This window comes from Mesoplodon bidens (genome assembly GCF_964165515.1).
Source record: "Mesoplodon bidens genome assembly, chromosome: 10".
Classification (NCBI taxonomy): Eukaryota; Metazoa; Chordata; class Mammalia; order Artiodactyla; family Ziphiidae; genus Mesoplodon; species Mesoplodon bidens.
In genome coordinates, this window is record NC_138172.1 from 85458507 (window position 1) to 85479928 (window position 21422).

Consider the following 21422-nt stretch of genomic DNA (forward strand, 5'->3'; position numbering starts at 1 on the left):
ATGCTGACTGCTACACTTATGAAATTATCTGTGAACCAAAGTATGAATAGCCTGGCTAACAATCCACAACTCAGTGTAAATGCAGCAATTTCTACATAATTACTAAGGGCTTTCTATGGTTATATCTAGGTAAGGTAGTGGGTACTAAACAGTTTAATCACAACCTATCATTTGGAAGACAAGGAAATTTGTTAGCACAATTCCGCTCTATAAGCTTAATAGCTCTACTTAGGACCAGCCATCACAGAATCACAGTATTATGAATTCAAAAGAGCTGATTAGATGAAAATCCTTATCGTCTATGTATCATTTCTAAACCAGTTCCTCAGTCTATTATAGCTCCACCAAAGCATGGCTTCATAAGCTGACTTCAAATACATGAGTGGTCTGGGTGGTCAAGTTAATACCCTCTAAGGCCTTTGAAATAAAGTATCTTAGAAAACTCTCAACTTCTCCCACCATTTTATCTCCTACATTTTACTCCCTCTGATCTTATCCTATTGAGGTATATGTGGCATATTTTTGCTATCGTAGACATTTACACACTGTAGAATACTTTAAAATACAGAATAACTCACTATGAGGCATAATTGTAGAATAAAGCATGCTGAATCGTGAATTTTCCAAACAAGGGACTGTTATCCCTTTGAATATGTAAAGTTTCCAAAAAGTTAACCAATAAAAAAGGAGGTATTTCTAATAGTAAGTGATTCTCCATGTTATTAAAGAGCATATAATGACTAAAATATTGTTTACGACTTGTGGTAATAATTACAAATGGTAAGTGTTGAACTGTATTAATACACTAGATGGTTCCAGAATTCCACAGTTACATAACCCATGTACTTTTCATAATTTTTCTGCATTCTGCCATTCTAAGTTGCTGCTGTGTGTGAATACTTTGCTTCTAATCTACTGCCTGATTTTGCAAACAATTCTAAGTCGGAAAGGTAGAAGTGAGGTACTTAGGCGGGCCCTCCACTTCTACAAATCAGAATGCATGAGCTCTGGGATGACGGTTCTCTTTATCTCCCAGACACAGTTGATACTTAATGCAAAGTGCATTACTGAGAAACACCCATAGAAGTTTCTAAAAGGGTCTTTACCCTATTAAGAGAGAATGCCTGTCCACATATGAGAAATAGTACATTATTACATCGTTCATATAAGCAGTCTGGAGTTATTGATAAGAACATTGTCCTGCAGGGAAAAAAGATATAATAAAAACTTGAACTTTCAAGGTCTAATATTCATAGATAATGATTTAGGACCATCTCCTTTCAGGCACAACATTCACCCTTTATCACTCTGATTTCATCTCACTACAACTTTCTCTGAGAGAAAGACTCTCCTAGATGATAATGATAGCAGCAATAAATCCATACCGGTGAGAAAAGACAGTTCTGGAGAGATTGAGCACAGCTAAATACTGAAGGCAGCCACGGAGAAGAGCTCCACAGACCTGGGAAAGAAACAAGGCTCTCTTATTTTCAAATATTTCTAGGACTCAGAGAATATTTTATTGGGAAGAAAGCCCATTGTTTCCCATCTAAATATGGGACCCCCATACTTGAGACCCCCCCCCGAGCAATATAAAAAAATATTACCATGTCCAGGGAACATTCTGTATTGGACAAATCCAGATGAGCAATGGCATTTGGCTGGGCCAAAAAACTGTACATGGACTTGAACAAAAAGCAAAAAACAAATATGTTAGGATCCAGAAACACGCATGCACACACTCGCGCGTGCACACACAATGTTAATATTTTAAAAGCAAGTGGCCCAAATCCACTGAGGATCATCCTCTACTCTTCGCAAGAGGATGGCAGAATTTTCTGTCATTCCATTACCTTCCCTGAGAGCAAAATTCCAAAGAATATTTTAAAGTATGTTTAAGTTTTAAAAAGGCCAAATGGAGTCTTGGCTACCAAAGCCCCTTTTTGTTACACATGACTTAGTTTTCCTGATTAGCTCCATTTTTATTATACAATTTGGAACAGTGCTAATTAATTTTAACTGCTGAGACTGAAATACCCCCTGAATTGCAGCCACCCTATCAAAATGTTAATCACTTTTGAAAGTGTTTAAGGAGCCACTAATTTGAATTTGAACCACAGGATGGTGGTCTCGGGCTATACTCTCTTCAGTTCAAGAAAATAATTTTTCTATCCTTAATTACTTCCAAGTTCTAACAAGAAAGGGCCTGACAGAACTATTAGGCTTTTTTTTTCTTAGTCTCACTTATAACTAAGACCCTTCAGTTTCTAGAGTGTCACAATGTCTAAACTATACCCTCACCCCCGTGCAAGGCTATCAAAACAATAAAATTAATAACTCTCTGTTATTCTCTAATAGCCCTGTGTGAGTAGTAACTGCCAGCATCCACCAATAGCACACCAAATCCAAGCTCCTGCCACCAGGCAAATAGCTAAATTCTGCTTTGCTTCATTGGATGCCACGAGATACCTGCAAAAACAAACAAGCTTACATTGAGATGTCCTAGTCCTTGGCAAAGACTCATAAGTGTAGCAGCTTAGCTATAGATGCTTGAGAAAACTCCTCTAGACCAAGGAATTCAGAATAGCAAAAGACTGGCCTATAAATATTTTAGAATAACCAGATATACAATGTATTGTATTATGAAAAGTTCTGATTCAGAAAAATAATCTTGTTCTGACTTAATGAAGATCTGATTCTCTATCTTTGCCTGGCACTGTGATTTTACTCCTGGCCACCAGCTGGGGAAGCTCTAATCACCCTCAAGTGGTGACAAGGCCCAACCTGGCCAACACTTCTCCAGCAGCCCCTCTAGGCTGCTCTCCCAGAAAGCACAGGGCCAGGTAAGCCCCTCCCTGCACCTTCTGAATGGCTCTCAGAACCTCAGCTTGTCAGGGCTAGAAGCCCACTGTCACTAGGCTTCATCATTCCATTTGCCCTTCCCCAGAGGCAAGCTGGGACAGGACTCCTGACTGGCTACTTTGCTGTCTTGGGTGACTATCAATGCCCCTATGTTAGCAGCCTTCTTGTTTAATCTTCAGGCTCTTCTTTTACCTTTCTCTCTATTCTGCTAGTTTGTCACTGTAACGTTTTGGTGGTTTCACATCAGACTCCTTGTTTCATCTTGGGAGGGAGCAGATTTATGAATCATCAGTGAAAATGACAACTACAATTGGACAACACACTGAAAAAGTCATGGCACACCAGGAAGCAAGTACTAATATTATGTAAATGAGTTCAAGTGTAAGGCAGAGGAAAATAACTACAAAGAGGGCTGTGGCAACATTCTCTGTCTTACAGGGAAAGGAAAACAGAAGAGAAATGAGAATACATGTCACAGTGTTTTTCACTCCCATAAAGCAATGGAATGTAAATTAAGGTCCTTTGAAGAGGTCCATGTGCTGTGGGTCCCACCCCATTGGTAAGGGAGCATTTCTTCTAAATTCTATCCTGTGACTAGAGGGGACTATTCACCCCATCTGGCAATGGGATCATACCTAATTCACTGTATCAATAAGATCTACCAAACATTTATATTACTGATTCAGCTGCATGAAAAATCTTGTTATAGTTGAGAGGAAACTTTTTGCCTTCACATTCAAACTTTCAAGAGTGACCCCAGCTGACTCCTAACCCTCCCCCTCTCTACTGTAATCATGGAATATGGGACTGAAGTTCATCCCAATATCCCCTTTCCATCACAAACTATTTTTTTTAGAAAGCCACCAGTCTTCTTAACAATATTATTTAATGATGAAATAATTCATTTTACATTTCCAATCTTTCTTATCAGGCAATTTTAACAGGTGCAATAATGTTTTGAAGTGGAGAAAAAATTCCTTCAGAAAAAGTATTTCCAAAAAGAATTTAAACTTCAACAATCTTAAGTGAGGGGAGATAAAATCTCTAGAATAGGCTCTATTTAGTAAAAGGAAGGCTCTGGAACATTTCTCTAAAACTCTTCATAAGCTCATGACTAAATGATTTGAAGGTGTCACGATAAAGGGAGATGTGGAGAAATATGTTTCGAAATTACTCCAGGGTTAGTAAGTACAGCTTCTTTGAAGATGGCAGTAAGGAAAAGAAAACCTACCGAGAGGTCATCTCCGCGAAGGATGTTCCCTGAGAGGTCCAGATGGTTAAGAGTGGTGGCGGTCAACAGGTTGGCACTGAGTGACTGAGAAAGGCTGTTCACCCCTGCAACATAGATGAGATCCAGGCTCAGTTTCCACTCCAGGAACCAAAATGAGGTTTGTGAGTTTCTTTCAATGGTCTAGCAGCCCCATCAACTTGCAGGACTGAGGTTAACCATAAGCCCTGTCCCCAAAAGGCAGCTCTAGGATGGTCTTTTGACATCTTCTCAGGAAGAACAGGTTAGTCACAGACACGATCAACTCACCGAGGAGGAGAAAGAAACAGAATCAACTTCATTTTGCTCTACTTCTAATGATGTGGAGGGAAAGGATTTTACTTTGAAGTCTTAAAATGATGCAAGCAGTCTAACGGATCATTTTCGTCCTTCTCTTAATCCTGCCAGGTGATTCTTGCCTTAATGTACAGTATTGAAAGGATGCAGATGCAAATTCAGATACTTCAGGCTATTGAAAGTTAACACAGGAATGTACTGCTCTACTTAACATATTATACTCAAGGCAAAATTTAGATTGAAATTGACTTTACAAAGAGCTAATGACCTGTACACAATGGAAGAAGCAATCAAAAGGAAAAACTGATAATTAACACTCTACACACTATTTATATACGTAACATAAATGGTTCAAGTTAAAGTCAACTGAAATAAACTGATAATACTGCCTCAAAAACAAAGAATGAACACATGAGGAGGGTAAGATTATTCTGTGGAGAGAGAGGTATGGTCTACTATCTGTGGGTAACAGGAATTGAAACAGGCCTGTTAGTCAGGAACTTGTGGTGGGTAGATTTTCATCAGGTCACTTCAAAATGGGAGCCCGGAAGAGGCTGGTCCCTCCCTGGGATTCAAAGAGGTCAATACACACAATTATCACTGATGATTATTCTTCAGATAACTGGGATATGGATACTGCAAAGCTCTTCATGTTTCTACTGAAAGTCCATGGTTCTAAATCGTATATTTTGGAAATATGGCTATTTCTAAGGTGGGTATACTTTCATAAATCATTCTGTTTTTCTTGTTTTTCAGTAAAATTCTTCTTGAAAATCCCAGCCTATCTTAACCACCTGAAGGGGAAACAGGGAACGGGGCTTTTGTCTGCACATGGACAGAGCCTTCATCAGGATAAGGGGCGAGGGTCAGGCCAGAACTGGTCACGGCTGCAGGACCCAAGGAGGCACTCCAAGAAAAAAAAAAAAGCTGAGGGTTACAAGTACCACCCCACACTGGAGCAGTACGCTGCTCCAAGTTTAGAATGTTTGGTGCACGGCACTCATGGAGGGGTCACTACCTCATCCTTCAGCTTTGCAGAGTTACAGAGAACCAACTCCAGTGTGTGTCCAATAAAGGCTACTGAGCCATTTCTTGATGGTGAGTGTCCATTTGGGTTTGTAAAGAGAAGACTCAGAGGCAGAGAGGGGAAAATGTTTTACTTAAGTACATGGAAGAATTTCTTGGCCAACGACTCAACATTTATTAAGTGCTCATAACATGTTTATCAAATGCTGGGGATTCGGGAGATATGTGTAAATAAGACCCATTCTTTGCCCTCAAAAAGTTCAAAGACCACCACGAAAGAAGCTAAATAAATTCCAGGATGAAAAGCCAGTGCTACACGAGGAATATTTATTCAATACAACAAATCTTTACTTAAGGCCTACTGTATACCAGGCATGGGCTTCTGAGACCCAGGGGATACTATTTTACCCTCTCAAAGCCAGTCCAGTGGGAGACCCACACAGTTGAATAATCATAATCTAGCGAGGTCAATACTATCAAAGAGGTAAGAGACAAGAGCTTTGCAGTGAAGGAGGTGGAGATTTGATTAATTGTGTTAGATAAAAGGAACTTGCAATGGCCCACAGAAAAGGTTAATTTCTGGAGGCAACTTCTGTGATTGTTTAAATGACCAGCTTCCTTCAGTTTGTCCTGTTATTGGTAGTATCAATGTATTTTGAAATGGAATAATCGAGTCCAAAACCTGTGGAAAATATCAGACTCTCATCAAGAAAATCATCTGTAAAATTTGTAAAATTATGTAAAATTTGTAAAATTATGTCCTTAGTGCGGTGTAACAAAACTCAATAAATAAATTCCGAAATTAGAAGATGAAATTAGTCTTGACAGCAAAACGCTCCTTGACAAGCGTGGGCGCTTGGCAGTTGGCCAACATCTGAATAGAACTGGGAGAGAATCATGTTATCAGCTCAGCTTCAAGCTACTGAAACAGAATGAAGGATTTCCTCCCCCACCTCTGGAGCCTACATCCACATGAGGCCTGTGTTAATAACACACTAATAGCAGGAAAGCACAAAAATATAGGATGGAAAAAATCAGGCTCTTCCAACCCAAACTATGCACAGATTTTCATGCTATCGTCGATTCTGGTTGTCTAGTGATTTTGACCATTCTTCATATTTATTATTGGAGTGTTTACAGCTGGAAAAAGGTGGTACCAGATGGCCCTGCGTTGACATAATCTGGCAACCAGCAGGACATTTACTAGAAATCCAGAAAACTATCACTTAGCTAACATCTGAGGAAGAGAAAGGATATTTGGAGACAGTGTGGATGTCATGGGCAGATTAAAAAAAAAAAATTCTCTGTCTTGAATTATGAGCCATGAATATAAATGTTTTCATAGAACAAACATATAAATGTGAGTCAAATTCAGCAAAAGCTTAAAACTGCAATTTAATCTGAGTTATTCTGAACCTGCAAAACCTTTCAGATCCTTTGTGACAGTCTGCAAGAATACTGAAAACCTTTAAGAAATCAATTTTTTTAAAAAAACATTTCAAGATATACATCTTAGGAAGGGCAACTTAAAATTCTTTGGGTCACATGTTATTAATTCTCAAACACATTTTATTGCAGAGAAGAGATAAAGGTGTTGATCTTTATTTGTGAAGGGTATAGGGCATGTGGGGCTGTCCTGATTCACAAGGAAGCTGAGGAACCCAGCTCTGCCTAGGGAATCTGCCCACTCTCATCACACTGGGAGGGACAGGGCATCAGTGAGCGGGTAGCACTCAGGTGCCTCAGAACCCAAACCTGCCCTCAGAAGGATCAATGATTATAGCATCCCTCTGTCTTATAGTAATGAACAAATAAGTTAAATAAACATAATCAAGTTTAAAAACAAAAAAACCTCTACCTCAAAAAAGAGTTAGACTTATGAAGCACATAATAAATGATTAACATTTTAAGGTGTGGAGAATTCAAATGAATAAAGAAAAAAGTTGACACTGTAAACAGAACAGTAACAGAGGAGGGGGACTCACAATTTCCTCCAAAAGAAATACAAGTGACTAAGGAATAAGGCGGGAAAAGCTACTTAAGCAATAACTGAAGAAACTAAAATTAAAATATCAGAACACTTTTGTTCATATGCTTGATAAACAATTAAAAAAGAGAACAATATCCACGGATAGTGAGAGTGTAAAGAGGGTTATATGAAATACTTGGAGGACAACTCGACAATAAATATCAGAAAAAGCTTTTAAAAATGTTTGCAAACTCTGATCTAGCAATTCTACTTACAGAAATTTATCCTAAAGAAGAAATTAACACATGACCATTAACTGGATATAGAAGTCATTTTAGTGTTCTTTGCAGCACTGAAGAATTTTAAATGATCTAAATGTACAACAGATCATTTAAATAAATTAGGGAACATTTTGCATATGCTGAACTATGGCATAGCCTTTGAAAGTGGACCAAGTATTTACTGACATAAATGATCACAATTTACTACAGGGGGCAGGGGAGGAAGCTTATGAGATAGTAAGCACAGTATAATCGCATGTATGCATGTGAGTGTTTTTTGTAGGTATGTATATAAATAAACTATGTACAGGCAGAAAACAGTGTGGAAGGATGGGTACCAAGTTGTCAACAGTGACAGTCTTGTAATGGCTTGGTACTGGCATTACAAGTAATTTTTGCTTTCTCGTTTATACTTTTCAGTATCTTCTAAATCTTTACCATCAATATGTAATGCACTGATAATCATCAGAAAAAAAAGGTTTTTAAGAAACTAATTTGCTTAGGTAGAACAGTGATAACAAAAAGGGACTACATACACTTAGCTTTAAGATCTGTAGATGGCTTCAGGCATCAAGACAGAAAACGGGATGTGGGAACAGATGTATATGTATGACTGACTCACTTTGTTATAAAGCAGAAACTAATTAAAAAAATTAAAAAAAAAAAAAAGACAGAAAACACTGGCTCCTGGGGAAATGTTTCCCTTTGGAAAGTTACTTTTATGCCTTCATCTTAAACATGTGGGTACAAATGTGTGCACATAAAATCATGGGACGTATGGAACCATCCCCAATTTCAAATCACTCAGTGAAACTGTATGGTCAGAATAAAGTATGACTAGATGGATAGAAAACCATTCCGGGACCACTTTGCTTCACCCACTCATCCACGACACATTTAGTGAGAACTTGCAGTGTGTTGGGTTCCAGGGACACGGCAATGAATGAGGCAAAGCCCTTACCATCCAGAACCTCCCAGGCTAGGACACAACCAAAATACAATGGGAGACGCAGTAAAATTGAGGAATTTACAAATTCCTGTGTTATGGAACACAGAGAAGGGAACATCTAGTCCCACAGGGTGTGGTGAGAGGAGGCTGTCTGAGAGGCTTCAAAGAGAAAATGAGATAGAAACTGAATCCTCCAGGAGGAGCAGTCATTCACCAGATTTGTAGGTGTGACACTGCAGTTGTCCCAGGAGAAATAAAAGCATATAAAAACACACAGCAGAGGGAAGGAAGGAAGGAAGGGAGGGAGAGAGGGGAGGAGGGAGAGAGGGGAGGAGGGAGGGAGGGAAGGCAGGAGGGAGGGAGGGAGGAAGGAGAGGAGGAGGAGAGGGAGAGGGAGGAGAGGGGAGAAGGAAAAGGAAGAAGATGATGGAGGCAGGGATAGCACGGCCTCTGTGCCAAAAACTGCACTGTGTGCGTATTAACCCATTGAATCCCACGACCTCTGATGAAGCAGATGCTCGTATTTCCATATTACAAATGAGGTAGGTACAACCAAGAGATTGTAAAAGCAAATTTATAATAAGCAAAAAAGTTAGGATTCAAACCTAGGCAATCTGCAAGAGAACCAGCAATCGCTACACATACTGCCCTCAAAAGATAGTGATGGGGTTTCCCTGGTGGCGCAGTGGTTGAGAGTCCGCCTGCCGATGCAGGGGACACGGGTTCGTGCCCCGGTCTGGGAAGATCCCACATGCCGCGGAGCGGCTGGGCCCGTGAGCCATGGCCTCTGGGCCTGCGCGTCCGGAGCCTGTGCTCCGCAACGGGAGAGGCCACAACAGTGAGAGGCCCACATAAAGCAAAAAAAAAAAAAAAAAAAAAAAAAAAAAAGATAGTGATGTAGTTAAGGAATGGGAAATTATTCAATTCAAGCAACTTTCACTAAACACCCACAATGGTCCAGGCACTATGCCAGGTGCTGGAGATATGGAGATGAGAGACACAGAGGCTGCAAGGAGAGCACCCTTTGAGTAGGGAAGACACCACATTTATACAATAACGTTAGATATGATCTAGAAGTGACACAAAGGAAAGAGAAATTGATTCTGTTGAGGCCTCAGGAATAAGACACCTCAGAAGAGATGAACACAGATGAGGGTTTTATAAAATAAACTGAAGCTCTCCAAGAATATTTGGAGATGTGTGAGATAAGAGAAAATATATATGGGTCTCTGCCTCCCATGCCCATTCCTGGCACAGAGCTCCTCAAACCCTTGTAATTTCCTAGGTGATGAGAGCACTAGAAACATCCCTTGTTCTAATATTTGTCTTTGACCCTGACACCGACCCAGGTCTCCTTAAACTCCTGTAAATTCTTAAGTGGTAAGAGCATTAGCAGCATCTTTTGCTCTAATGAGGTAACCCTGGTGGGCTCCTGGATGGGGGCTGGTCACCAGGAAGACCAAGCCATGCTGAGAAGCCCCACCCCCACCCATCAACACTTCCGCAGAAAAGGGAGAGGGCCTGGAAATGCAGTTAATAACTGACCACGCCTACGTGACGCAGCCTCCATGAACATCCCAATGGTATGGGCTCTGGAGAGCTTCCAGGTTGATGGACACATCCACACCAGGAGAGTGACGCACCCCGACTCCACAGGAACAGAAGCTCCTGGGCTCAGGACCCCCCCAGACCTCGCCCTAAATATCTCTTCATCTGGCCGTTCATCTGTATCCTTTATCATACCCTTTAATAAACTAGTAAATGTAAGTAAGTGTTTCCCTGAGTTCTGTGGACCACTCTAGCAAATTAATCAAACTCAAGGAGGGGCGTCTTTGGAATCTCTGATAACCTGGGCGTGTGAATTGGTATCTAAAGGCGGTCGGGGGGCATGGCAGTCTTGTGGGACTGAGCCCTTAACCTGTAGGATCTCGTGCCATCTCCAGGTAGATACTGAGCTGAAGCTACCAGGTGGTGTCACAGAGAATTGCCTGTTGTGAGGGAAAAACTTCCACACATCTGGTGACCAGAGGTGTCAGAAATGAGATGTTTTGTGTGAGTAGTAAAGGAGATGCACAGGAAAGAGAAACACAGAAGGAAGGCAAGCATGGAGGTTTTCCCTATACAAGATGAAAGACAAGCTTTTCAAGCAGAATACAAAGCGTATGCAAAGGCACAATGTATGCAGGGAGATTTTAATTATTATTGTGATGGTGCTGATGTAGCAAAATAAGAACAAAACTGAAAAACCAAGAGGATGGTGAGTGGAGTCAGGAAAGAACCTGGGGAAGGAAAGGCAATTTCCAGGACAGGAAATAGAGCAGGTAAAGCTACAGTGGTGACTGGGACTGGGCAGTTAGGCCCAACTGTTTTCTGTGCAGCAAACAGTCCATCTGGAGGGGAAGGGGTAACGGGGAAGTGGGGATGGCTGATGTCTTTTCAAGGATGAACCAAGAAAAACACAACCAGTGGTGACCATTTTGTCATGTACAGAAATATTGAAATCACTATCTTATGCACTTGGACCTAACAGAGTGTTGTAGGTCAATTATACTTCAATAAAAACAAACAAAACATTGCTAAATCAAAAACAAAAACAACAACAGCAAAGCACAACCAGTTACCTCTAGGAATGTGAGGCAGGAGGCAGCCAGGTGAGCGTTCCCTGACTCAAAGTTTAAAAAGTTGGAGACCACAGGTATACTTGAAAATTATTCTCTACTCTGAAAGCATTTCACTTTAGAACACCAGAAGTCCAATCAGATAACTTCTTTATCTTAAAACTGCCAGAGTACTATAATACACATACAGATGACCCCTGAACAACGTGGGGATTAGTCTGCGTGTAACAAATCGTCAGCTCTCTGTATCCACGGTTCCTCTACTTCCGCAGATTTAACCAACTGTGGACCGTGTACTACTGTAGTATTTACTGTTGAAAAATATATGCATGTAAGTGGACCCGGGAAGTTCAGAGCACGTTGTTCAAGGGTCAACTACATTTTTAAATGCAGATACACAACGAGTATTAATTCTAACTATGTAAGATACCATGGGGCAGCAGAAATATTATAGACACACAGTTAAATAAATAAGATATACTGTACCTTTAGGTGACAATGAGGTTTTAGATAAATTTAAATGCTTTAATCCCTTTGGGAGTTTGGCAAACTGAATACTTAAAGACGACACACCTGAGAAAGAAAGGGAAAAGGGGGATTGTTAGAATTTTTAAGTTGTTAGGATTGCATTTGTTTTACAATGCCTGAAAATTAACTTTGATTCCAATTAAAGTGATCGTTTTTTCTTTCTAATGTTAAGACACTGTTTTCTAATCATCTACCATCATGCCTCCTTTACTTTCAGTCCTACCTATAGGGTAAGAGAAAAGCACAATTATCGGAACTTTACCATTAGAGATGTTTTTCTTTGGACCAAGTATTATCCTCTCCTCATAGTGCTATTTCAAATGCAAATAGTCTTGGGAGGAGTGATATAATTTCGACCCTTTTCTTTTTAACCTGTGTCTTAATGAGCTGATCACTCTTCTGGGTGAGCGGATGCATGCTATTTAATTATTGTCAAGAAAACAATGTGATATTAACTATTCAGAAAATGGCTTCACTTTAAGCAGATGGATTCCAATATTTAACTGGCTTATGGCTAACAACCTCAGACAAAGCAACAGAGCATGTTTTAAACTAACTTTAACCTACGTTTGGTAACATAAAATTAATCCCAAGGAATTTACAGTAATAAAAATCAGGTGGTCTCTAAATTTAATGGCCAGAGTGGGCTACTGTGAAAACCAGCTCACTCACCCAAGGACTGTAATGAATGTAGACTCTTTTCTGGGAGGAAATAAGTAATAGATGAATGTATGCTCTTCCAACAGGTCCTTCAACCAACCTCCTGCTGTATCTGAGTTATCACCTTCCCAGGGGGCATGTTTTGGGAAGAATCCTAAAACAGTATTAACTGTATGGTCCCACAGACTGATTCTCAAACTCCAGGCACCAATAAGGAACAACCGTGTTGGCTGCTGCCCTATCACATAACCCCAAATTACATATAAATTTTATCAATTAATACGTACTACTCTAGAAATAACCTAAATGTCATTCAGCTTGATGAAGCTTCTAGATGGGCATTTCCCCAAGGATGGTAGGGTACTGGGAGACCCTACCTATCTCCCACAGCATTTCCCAAATAAGTTTGACAATCACTGGATTAAATAATGTTAAACAGGTTTTTTAATTAAAAATATTTCTAGAGATTTGAAAATGTTAATCCATAATGTTAATTGCAGAGAGGGAACAGGACTAATATATAGTCAATACATTCTTGTAAAATGTATTGGGGTGGGAGGGGAGAGAGGAAAAAGATGGAGAAATTTTGAAAACTTGATTAATCCAAAAGTCAAAAAAAGAGAGGAAAAGGGAAGAACAAAAAAAAGTGATAAAGAGAAAACAGATATATAGTGGATTGTCACACAAATAAATCAATAATTACATTAAATATAAATGTACTAAGTATTCAAACTAAAAGTCAAAGATGGATTAGCTAAACAATAACATCAGATGGTTTTCAGAGACACACTTAGAAATGCATGTATTCCAAAGTGAACCTAAAAGCATGGAAAAAGATATATGCTGCAAATCTAACCAAAAGAAAGCTAGTTTATCTGTAATAATATAAAACAAGTTAGATTTTAAGAAGTATTACTAGAGATAAATGAGATATTTCTTTAATGAAGAAGATGTAACAGTTTTAAATCTGCACAATCTGAATATCATAGTCTCAAAATATATAAAGTAAATCTAATGGCAAAAAAAGAAAATACACGTATTATTATACATATATATGTGTGTGTATACACACACACACACACACTCAATAATGGGAGATTTTTTTTTTTTTTTTTTTTTTTTTTTTCTTTTTGCGGTATGCGGGCCTCTCACTGTCGTGGCCTCTCCCGTTGCGGAGCACAGGCTCCGGACGCGCAGGCCCAGCGGCCATGGCTCACGGGCCCAGCCGCTCCGCGGCACATGGGATCCTCCCAGACCGGGGCACGAACCCGTATCCCCTGCATCCGCAGGCGGACTCCCAACCACTGCGCCACCAGGGAGGCCAATAATGGGAGATTTTTAAACACATCTCTGTCACTAGCTGATAAATGGACAAAAAAAGCTATAAAATATACAAGATATCAAGAGCATAATGAAAAAAAATCTATTTGATATATTTAAAACACTGTACCTAATAACTACAGAATATATTTCTTCAGAGTACACAAGGAAAATTTACCAAAAGTGGCCATCTACTGAGTCATAAAGCAAGTCTCAACAAACAGTATATTCCTTAACTTCTGTGAAATCATACAAAGTATATTTTCAAACTATTAGTATGTTCTCTAACTGCTACCATTACTATGGAATTAAGATAGGAATTATAAAAAAAATTATAGTTAGAAAATCCCCCAATAATTAGAAATTAAGCAATATATTCCTACATAACAAATGAGTCCAAGAAAAAAAATCACAATGGAAATCTTTTAAAATTTTTTATTTAAATTTTAAAAATTATGACATCAAATTTTGGGGATACAACTCAAGCCCTCCTTAGAGTGAAGACTATACTCCTAAATACATATGTAAATAAAGAAGAAAAGCTGGAAACTAATTATCAAACTATCCATCTCAAGATGTGTTAAAAAAAAAAAAGCAGCAAATTAATCCTCACTCCATCCCTATAAAGAGAAGGAAAGAAATAACAGAGAGAAGACATCATTAAACAGAAAGCAGTCATAAAATAAGTAAATTTAACAAAGCTTGTTCTTCAAAAAAAAAAAAACACCAATAAAATTAATAAATCCCAGCAAGACTTTAAAAAAGAGAAAGAAAAGGATCAAATTATATAAATCAAAAATGAAAACAGAATGCCAGTAGAGATCCTGCAGACACTACAAATAGAACTGAAGGGTATAAAAAAAATCTACAGATCAAAAAATGTATCATTTTAGAAGAAATTCCACATGAAAAATACAGCTTAGCAAAATTTACATAAGAAGAAATAATCTCCTCTATTTAAGAAAATAATAAATCTATTATTAAAAACCTCAACAAAGAAAAGCAAAAGAAGACAAATATAAAAGAGTATGTATTATATAATTCTATAGTGGTGAGGTTCCAGAATAAATAAAGCTAATCTATCATAACAGAAGTCAGAATAGTAGTTATCTTTTCCAGGTGGTGGAGGGGAAGGGTGCGGCAAAACAAAAGAGAAGCTTGTGCAGTGCTGGTAATGTCCTATTTCTTGATCTTTGTAGAGGTTGCATAAGAGCATCCTCTTTGTAAAAATTCATTAAGGGATTTACAAACTTTTATCAATGTACATTATACTTCAATGAAAAATGTTACTTCTGGGCTTCCCTGGTGGCGCAGTGGTTGAGAATCCGCCTGCCGATGCAGGGGACATGGGTTCATGCCCCGGTCTGGGAAGATCCCACATGCCGCGGAGCGGCTAGGCCCGTGAGCCATGGCCGCTGAGCCTGCACGTCCGGAGCCTGTGCTCCGCAACGGGAGAGGCCACAACAGTGAGAGGCCCGCATACCGCAAAAAAAAAAATGTTACTTCTGAAAATTAGGTATGGAAGATAACAGAGGAGAAAATCAAGAGGTCTGTGGGTGGCAATGACTTTTTAGATACAACAGCAAAGGCACAGTCCATGAAAGGAATCATTGATAAGCTGGACTTCATTAAAATTAAAAAGTTCTGTTGGTTACCAAGGAGGGGGGGAGGATAAACTGGGAGATTGGGATTGACATATACACACTACTATATATAAAATAGATAATTAATAAGAACCTGCTGTATGGCACGGGAAACTCTACTCAACACTCTATAATGGCCTATAGGGCTTCCCTGGTGGCGCAGTGGTTGAGAGTCCACCTGCCGATGCAGGGGACACGGGTTCATGCCCCGGTCCGGGAGAATCCCACGTGCCGCGGAGCAGCTGGGCCCGTGAGCCATGGCCGCTGAGCCTGTGGGTCCGGAGCCTGTGCTCCGCAACGGGAGAAGCCACAACAGTGAGAGGCCCGCGTATCGCAAAAATAAATAAATAAACAAACAAACAAACAAATAAATAAATAAATATAATGGCCTATATGGGAAAAGAATCTAAAAAAGAGTGGTTATATGTATGTGTATAACTGATTCACTTTGCTGTATAGCAGAAACTAACACAACATTGTAAATCAACTATACTCCAAAAATTAATTTTAAAAAATCAAAAAGTTCTGCTCTGCAAAAGACAATGTCAAGAGAATGAGAAGACAAGCCACAGACTTAGAGGAAATCTTTGCAAAAGGCACATCTGATAAAGGACCGTTATTCAAAATATACAAGAACTCTTAAAACTCCACAGTAAGAAAATAAACAACCTAATCAAAAAATGAGCCGAAGACCTTAAGAGATATCTCACCAAAGAAGATAAACAGGTGTTAAATAAGCATATGAAAAGATGCTCTACATCATATGTCATCAGGGAAGTGCAAATTAAAACAACAATGAGATACTACTACACACCTATTAGGATGGCCAAAATCTGGAACACTGACAACATCAAATGTTCCAGGATGTGGAGCAAGAGGAACGCTCACTCATTGCTAGTGGGAATGCAAAATGGGACAGCTGCTTTGGAAGACAGTTTGGTGATTCCTTATAAAACTAAACTTCTTATTACCATGTAATTCAGCAATCACACGCCTTGGTATTTACCCATAGTAGATGAAAACTACATGAAATTCTGGAAAAGGCAAAACTCTGGAGACAGTAGAAAGACCAGTGATTGCCAGGGGTTGGGCATGGGGGTGCATGGGGAGGAAGGATAAACAGGTAGAACACAGAATTTTTCAGGCAGTGAAAATACTCTGCATGATACTATGCTATAATGAGGGATGCATGTCATTATACATTTGTCCAAACCCATTCAACACCAAGAGTGAACCCTAATGAAAACTATGGACTTTGGGTGATTACAATGCATTAATGGAGGGTCATCAATCGTAACAAATGTCTTAACTCTGCTGATGGATGTTGATAACGAGGGAGGCTATGCCTATGTGGGCCCAGGGAATGTATGAAATCTCTCTACATTTCTCTCAATTGTGCTGTGAACCTAAAACTACTCTAAAAAAGTTAAGTCTTTAAAAAAAAATTAGTTATGGAAGAGGAAAGGACACCAGATTCTTACTTTAAATATTGACAAGCGTTCTCATTGACTACTCATGACCAATTCTTTCATGTATTTTTTCACTCAGCAAAGTATATGTTACAACAATGTTTAAAAATGGATATATACATCCTCAAATCATGCTGAAAATATCTGTTAGATCAAACTTAAACTTCAAATTTGTTTCATTCAGGTTGACTTGAGTTGTTTTGCTTTGTTCTTTGAGAAAATGATAATTTCTTTTGTGTCAGACACACCTGGAACACCACATAAAATTGTAAATGCCTACAACCAAATGCAAGGCCAGAATGGAACAATTATTTTACACTACTGGTGACACCCACCCATCTGTTCATTCCTTAATCATAAACTTTCTTTTAAAAAGGAAGGTAGACAGAAAAGAATAAATAATCCAACAATACTCTTCTCTAGAAATAGAACTATCACACCCTAAGTAATGAAAGTAATAAAAAGTGAAGCTCCTAAGTTAGAAAAAAGGTGAATAAAGTCATGTTTGAGCATTTATTTTAAACAAAGAAAGCAGGATTAAAGGTAAAAAGGACTAAAGTCTCAGATACAAGATTGTTTGGTTAAAGTATTTTTTATCTAATCCCAGACTAAGTTACTAGCTTCTTTTTTTCTTGATGAAATGTTTTGTTTTAGTTTCCTAGGCATCCACAACTCATAAATATATTATATTTCTTCTTTAAAGAAACACCCTTGCTAAGTGCTAATAGAATGAGAGGCATAACTGGGGTCAATACTGTTCAGTTTTTTGAAAATGAAAAAACTAAATTCACTTTTGATAGAAAGGTAACACATTATTACACAAAGGGTCCTCCACTTTGACAGACTTCAGAAATCGGGTCTTGGCAACATGAATAAATTGAGGGTGGCTGGCAGCCAAAATCTCAGGAAAAACAAAAAAATGAACCTGCCTTGTACTTCCTGAAGTTAGTTACTCAATAGTGCCATGGAAGAAACTGATCATCAAGAAAACATTTCCCCACAAAGAAAGGACAGAAGAGACTTTTTCAACCTCTGGCCAAAACTATTCAATTCTGCCCCCCAAATAAAGCAAAACTTAGCCTTCAGAGCTGTGAATTAAAATGAAATTTATCACCAAAAGCTTTCATCTGGAGACTTTACTTAATGAATAACCCTTCTTGTAATTTATTTTTGTTTTACTATGTGTCAAATTTAGAAGAAAAAAATGGTCCAATTTTTATTTCTCATTTCAAAACAAAACTATTATTGAAATATTTATCACTAATAAAAAAGTAATTATAAAATGTTTAGAATTATATTTGCCATCTGATGTAATTAACTTCCTAAGACAGGAAATTAAATTTGACATTGCAGTTTTAACCCATTAATCATGCATGTACTTAAAAGCCTATGACAATAACATATAAAACTCTAAAATTTTGATATTCTGGAAACAGTGTGATTCACATGGTTGGAAAAAACGGTTTAAGGTGGTCCTTGTTGACTGAAAGCATAATATTAATAATTTAACAAAATCCTGCTATGGAATTCTAGCAACATGATACAGGGAAACAAAAGACCTCTTTCTTGTCTGTTAGAAAGCATATAGATTTGACACTGTAGATGTCAGAACACAGGTGAGAGTTAAAATCTTTAGATTTCTACTAATTCCAATGGCTTCCCTGGAGAGTTCAGAAACACTAAAAAAAAAAAAAAAACTAAGTAAATCGCATACACAAAATTATTTCCTTCCACTTCCAAGGGAAATCTAGACAGCCAAATCAGAAAATCCCAACCACAGTATAAGAGGCTGATTGATTGATCACTAAGGCAATTCCGAACAAGAGTCTGTCGGTACTAGGTATGACTCTGCAAGCTTTTCCAAATTATGTTAACATGGTTTCCTCATCTCTAAAGGGGAATAATAACATTTGTGCTATTTAACTTCACAAGACTATTTTATGAATCAAATATGGTAGTAAAAGTTAACACTTATTGAGTGCATAGTATGTGACAGGCGATTCTTATGGCTTTTATGTGTATTATCTCATTTAATCCTTAGAACACCGTTATGTAGGAGGTGCTATTATTATTTTAGAGATGGGGAATCTGAGGCATAGAGAAGTTAGGTAACTAGTCCAAGGAAACTCAGATGTAAAGTAGAGAAGCCCAGATTGGAACCTATGTATTTTGACTCCAGAATCCACTGGTATACACTGAGATATGAAAGATCTACAGCACGCCCAAAATGTAAGGGACAATTCTAGAATCTATTTATCTTGTCTCATCCAGAAAATCAAATCAGAGCCACCACCAGATGGCTGGAGAAAAAAAAAATATTTGCATGCTTCAGGTCAACATTTCCAAAAGAAAAACACTCCGAGACAGGATTCTAAATCATCTTTAAACAAAATAATCCAATTTAGAACAAAGTAAGGGGAGGAAATAAGGACAGACATTCCTGATGAGGTTAAGATCATAAAATCTAGGAGAACCGGGAAGGGTAATAACTAGGGAGAACAGAACACAGAGCTTGTGACATTTAGGGAAGGAAAGTGTGTGAAATGAGCAGAGAGAGAAGGGCTGCATTCCCCCAAAACACTCAGCTTTGATCCAAAAAGTCATCACATCCAAAGGATTAGTCACGAGGTGATGACTGAAACACCCTGGTTCAGATACTAGGTCAGCCTAGAGGACTCACCACAGAACTAGTTAAGGAAGTTCAGCTAGAACAGGGAGTTTCAAGCCTTTTCGACCATGACCCACATAAAGAAAAAGATTTGTCATCATGATGCAGGAACCTCATACCAAAATAAACACATACACATGTAACAGAAAACTAAAACCCAAGTTTTCCTGAACAATGCACTCTGATATTTTCTATTCTATTTCTTCTTTTTTTTTTTTTTTTTTTTTTGCGGTACGCGGGGCTCTCACTGCCGTGGCCTCTCCCGTTGCGGAGCACAGACAGGCTCCAGACGCGCAGGCTCAGCGGCCATGGCTCACGGGCCCAGCCGCTCCGCGGCATGTGGGATCTTCGCGGACCGGGGCATGAACCCGTGTCCCCTGCATCGGCAGGCGGACTCTCAACCACTGCGCCACCGGGGAAGCCCTCTTCTTCTTTTTTTTTTTAAATGCTTACCAGGTCTTGACCTACAATCTGAAAACACACTGGACTAGAAGGCCAAGAGCAAGCTGGGGAGCACGGCCGGCCCCACAAACAGGATAAGAGGAGCTCGTGCATGTGTGTGGTCCGTTCACTGCCCTGTGGGGCTCTTGCAGAGCGGAAGCAGGGCATCCAGCATTGGAAACGTTGCCCATACACACTACACCCCTCCTACTAAATCAAACTTCAACCTCCTCCACCCCAAGCCCCTTAGCAACAGAAGGCTGCCTGTCCTCTGCACATGAGCCTGACAGGGAAGCTGAGCTGTAAATATCAGGGCTTTGCTGCATCAACTTTCGTATCACAAAGCAAGGAGCCAAACTTCCTCTCTAGAGTTTCCAAATAAGTCCCTGAAAGGGTGGTTCAGGTACAAAATCAAATTCCACTTGGTGCTTAAATTCCTCAGAATTCTAGGCTGCCAAAATGCCTTGTGTTTCTTTGCAATTCCTTGTAAATAATCTTCCTGGGCTCGGTCTCTCTTTATAGACTAAACAATTCAACTGCAAACTCCTCCCCCATGCTTTTTTATTGTTTTCCATTGAAAAGCTCAGAAAAAAAGTCAGGAAAATTTTTCCCTATTTTCAAGTTTCTATAAATATTTTACACTCAGTTGGATTTCTTGTGGACTTTCCATCCAGGAGCAGAAAAGCTACCAATCACTTTCAGATATTTAGCCTGGATGAAAAAAAGCCTGTAAAGAATTTGTGTTCAGGAGGGTCAGCCCCAAGAGTGAAAAAAGGTGGGGAATACAGGTGCTGGCAATTGTCCCAGAGCACCGGCAAACACAGCAACGAATGACTTAGAGGGGGCAGAAACGTGTCAGGAGTGTCAAAACTTGAATGTAAGTGAGTAGAAAACACCCCGAAGAGTCAGTATCTACACATCAAGCTGTGGAAAACATCCTTGGAAGGATTCATGGTTCTAACACCTGGGAACAGACTGCAGGTAGGTGAAAAGATGCACAACATCAGGTCACACAGGTAGGAAAGTGGAGGAAAGAGGCAGGGAAATGTCATCTCTGAATACATGTTCTGACTCTGTACAAAAGAAATCTCTATAAACTTCACCATAGTTTTCAACGGCAATTTAAATACCACAAAAGGGAATTCGATTAAATGAAATCAAATTTAAGGAAAATATTTGATTACGTACAAGGTCTTAGGCTAGATGTAGTGTGTCTTAGAAGGTTAGGAAAGAATGACAGACAGAAGTAGGGAAGAGAACTAAGCTGGTGGAGAAACATCCACATCCAATTACAATGCGGCAGAATGAAGGAAGCACTGTTGCAGGAGTTTAAGCCAAAGGAGAGGGTCCAATAGATAAGGCTGTCCAGTAGGGCTGCACCTCAGGGCATATGACGCACATGACGAGAAAGATGAAGGGCCTCA

At 39.2% G+C, this 21422-nt stretch overlaps 1 protein-coding gene across 3 annotated transcripts in view; it reads right to left on the reverse strand.

Moving 5' to 3' along the window:
• Positions 1–21422, reverse strand: part of CARMIL1 (capping protein regulator and myosin 1 linker 1) — a 317704-nt gene that overhangs the window by 120919 nt on the left and 175363 nt on the right. For all 3 annotated transcript variants that reach the window (XM_081245158.1, XM_081245157.1, XM_081245156.1), the window contains exons 12-15: positions 11756–11842; positions 4094–4197; positions 1608–1685; positions 1386–1462 (exon numbers count right to left, since the gene is read on the reverse strand). In XM_081245158.1, coding sequence (XP_081101284.1) covers positions 1386–1462; positions 1608–1685; positions 4094–4197; positions 11756–11842 — 346 coding nt within the window. The remainder of the gene's footprint in view (positions 1–1385; positions 1463–1607; positions 1686–4093; positions 4198–11755; positions 11843–21422) is intronic.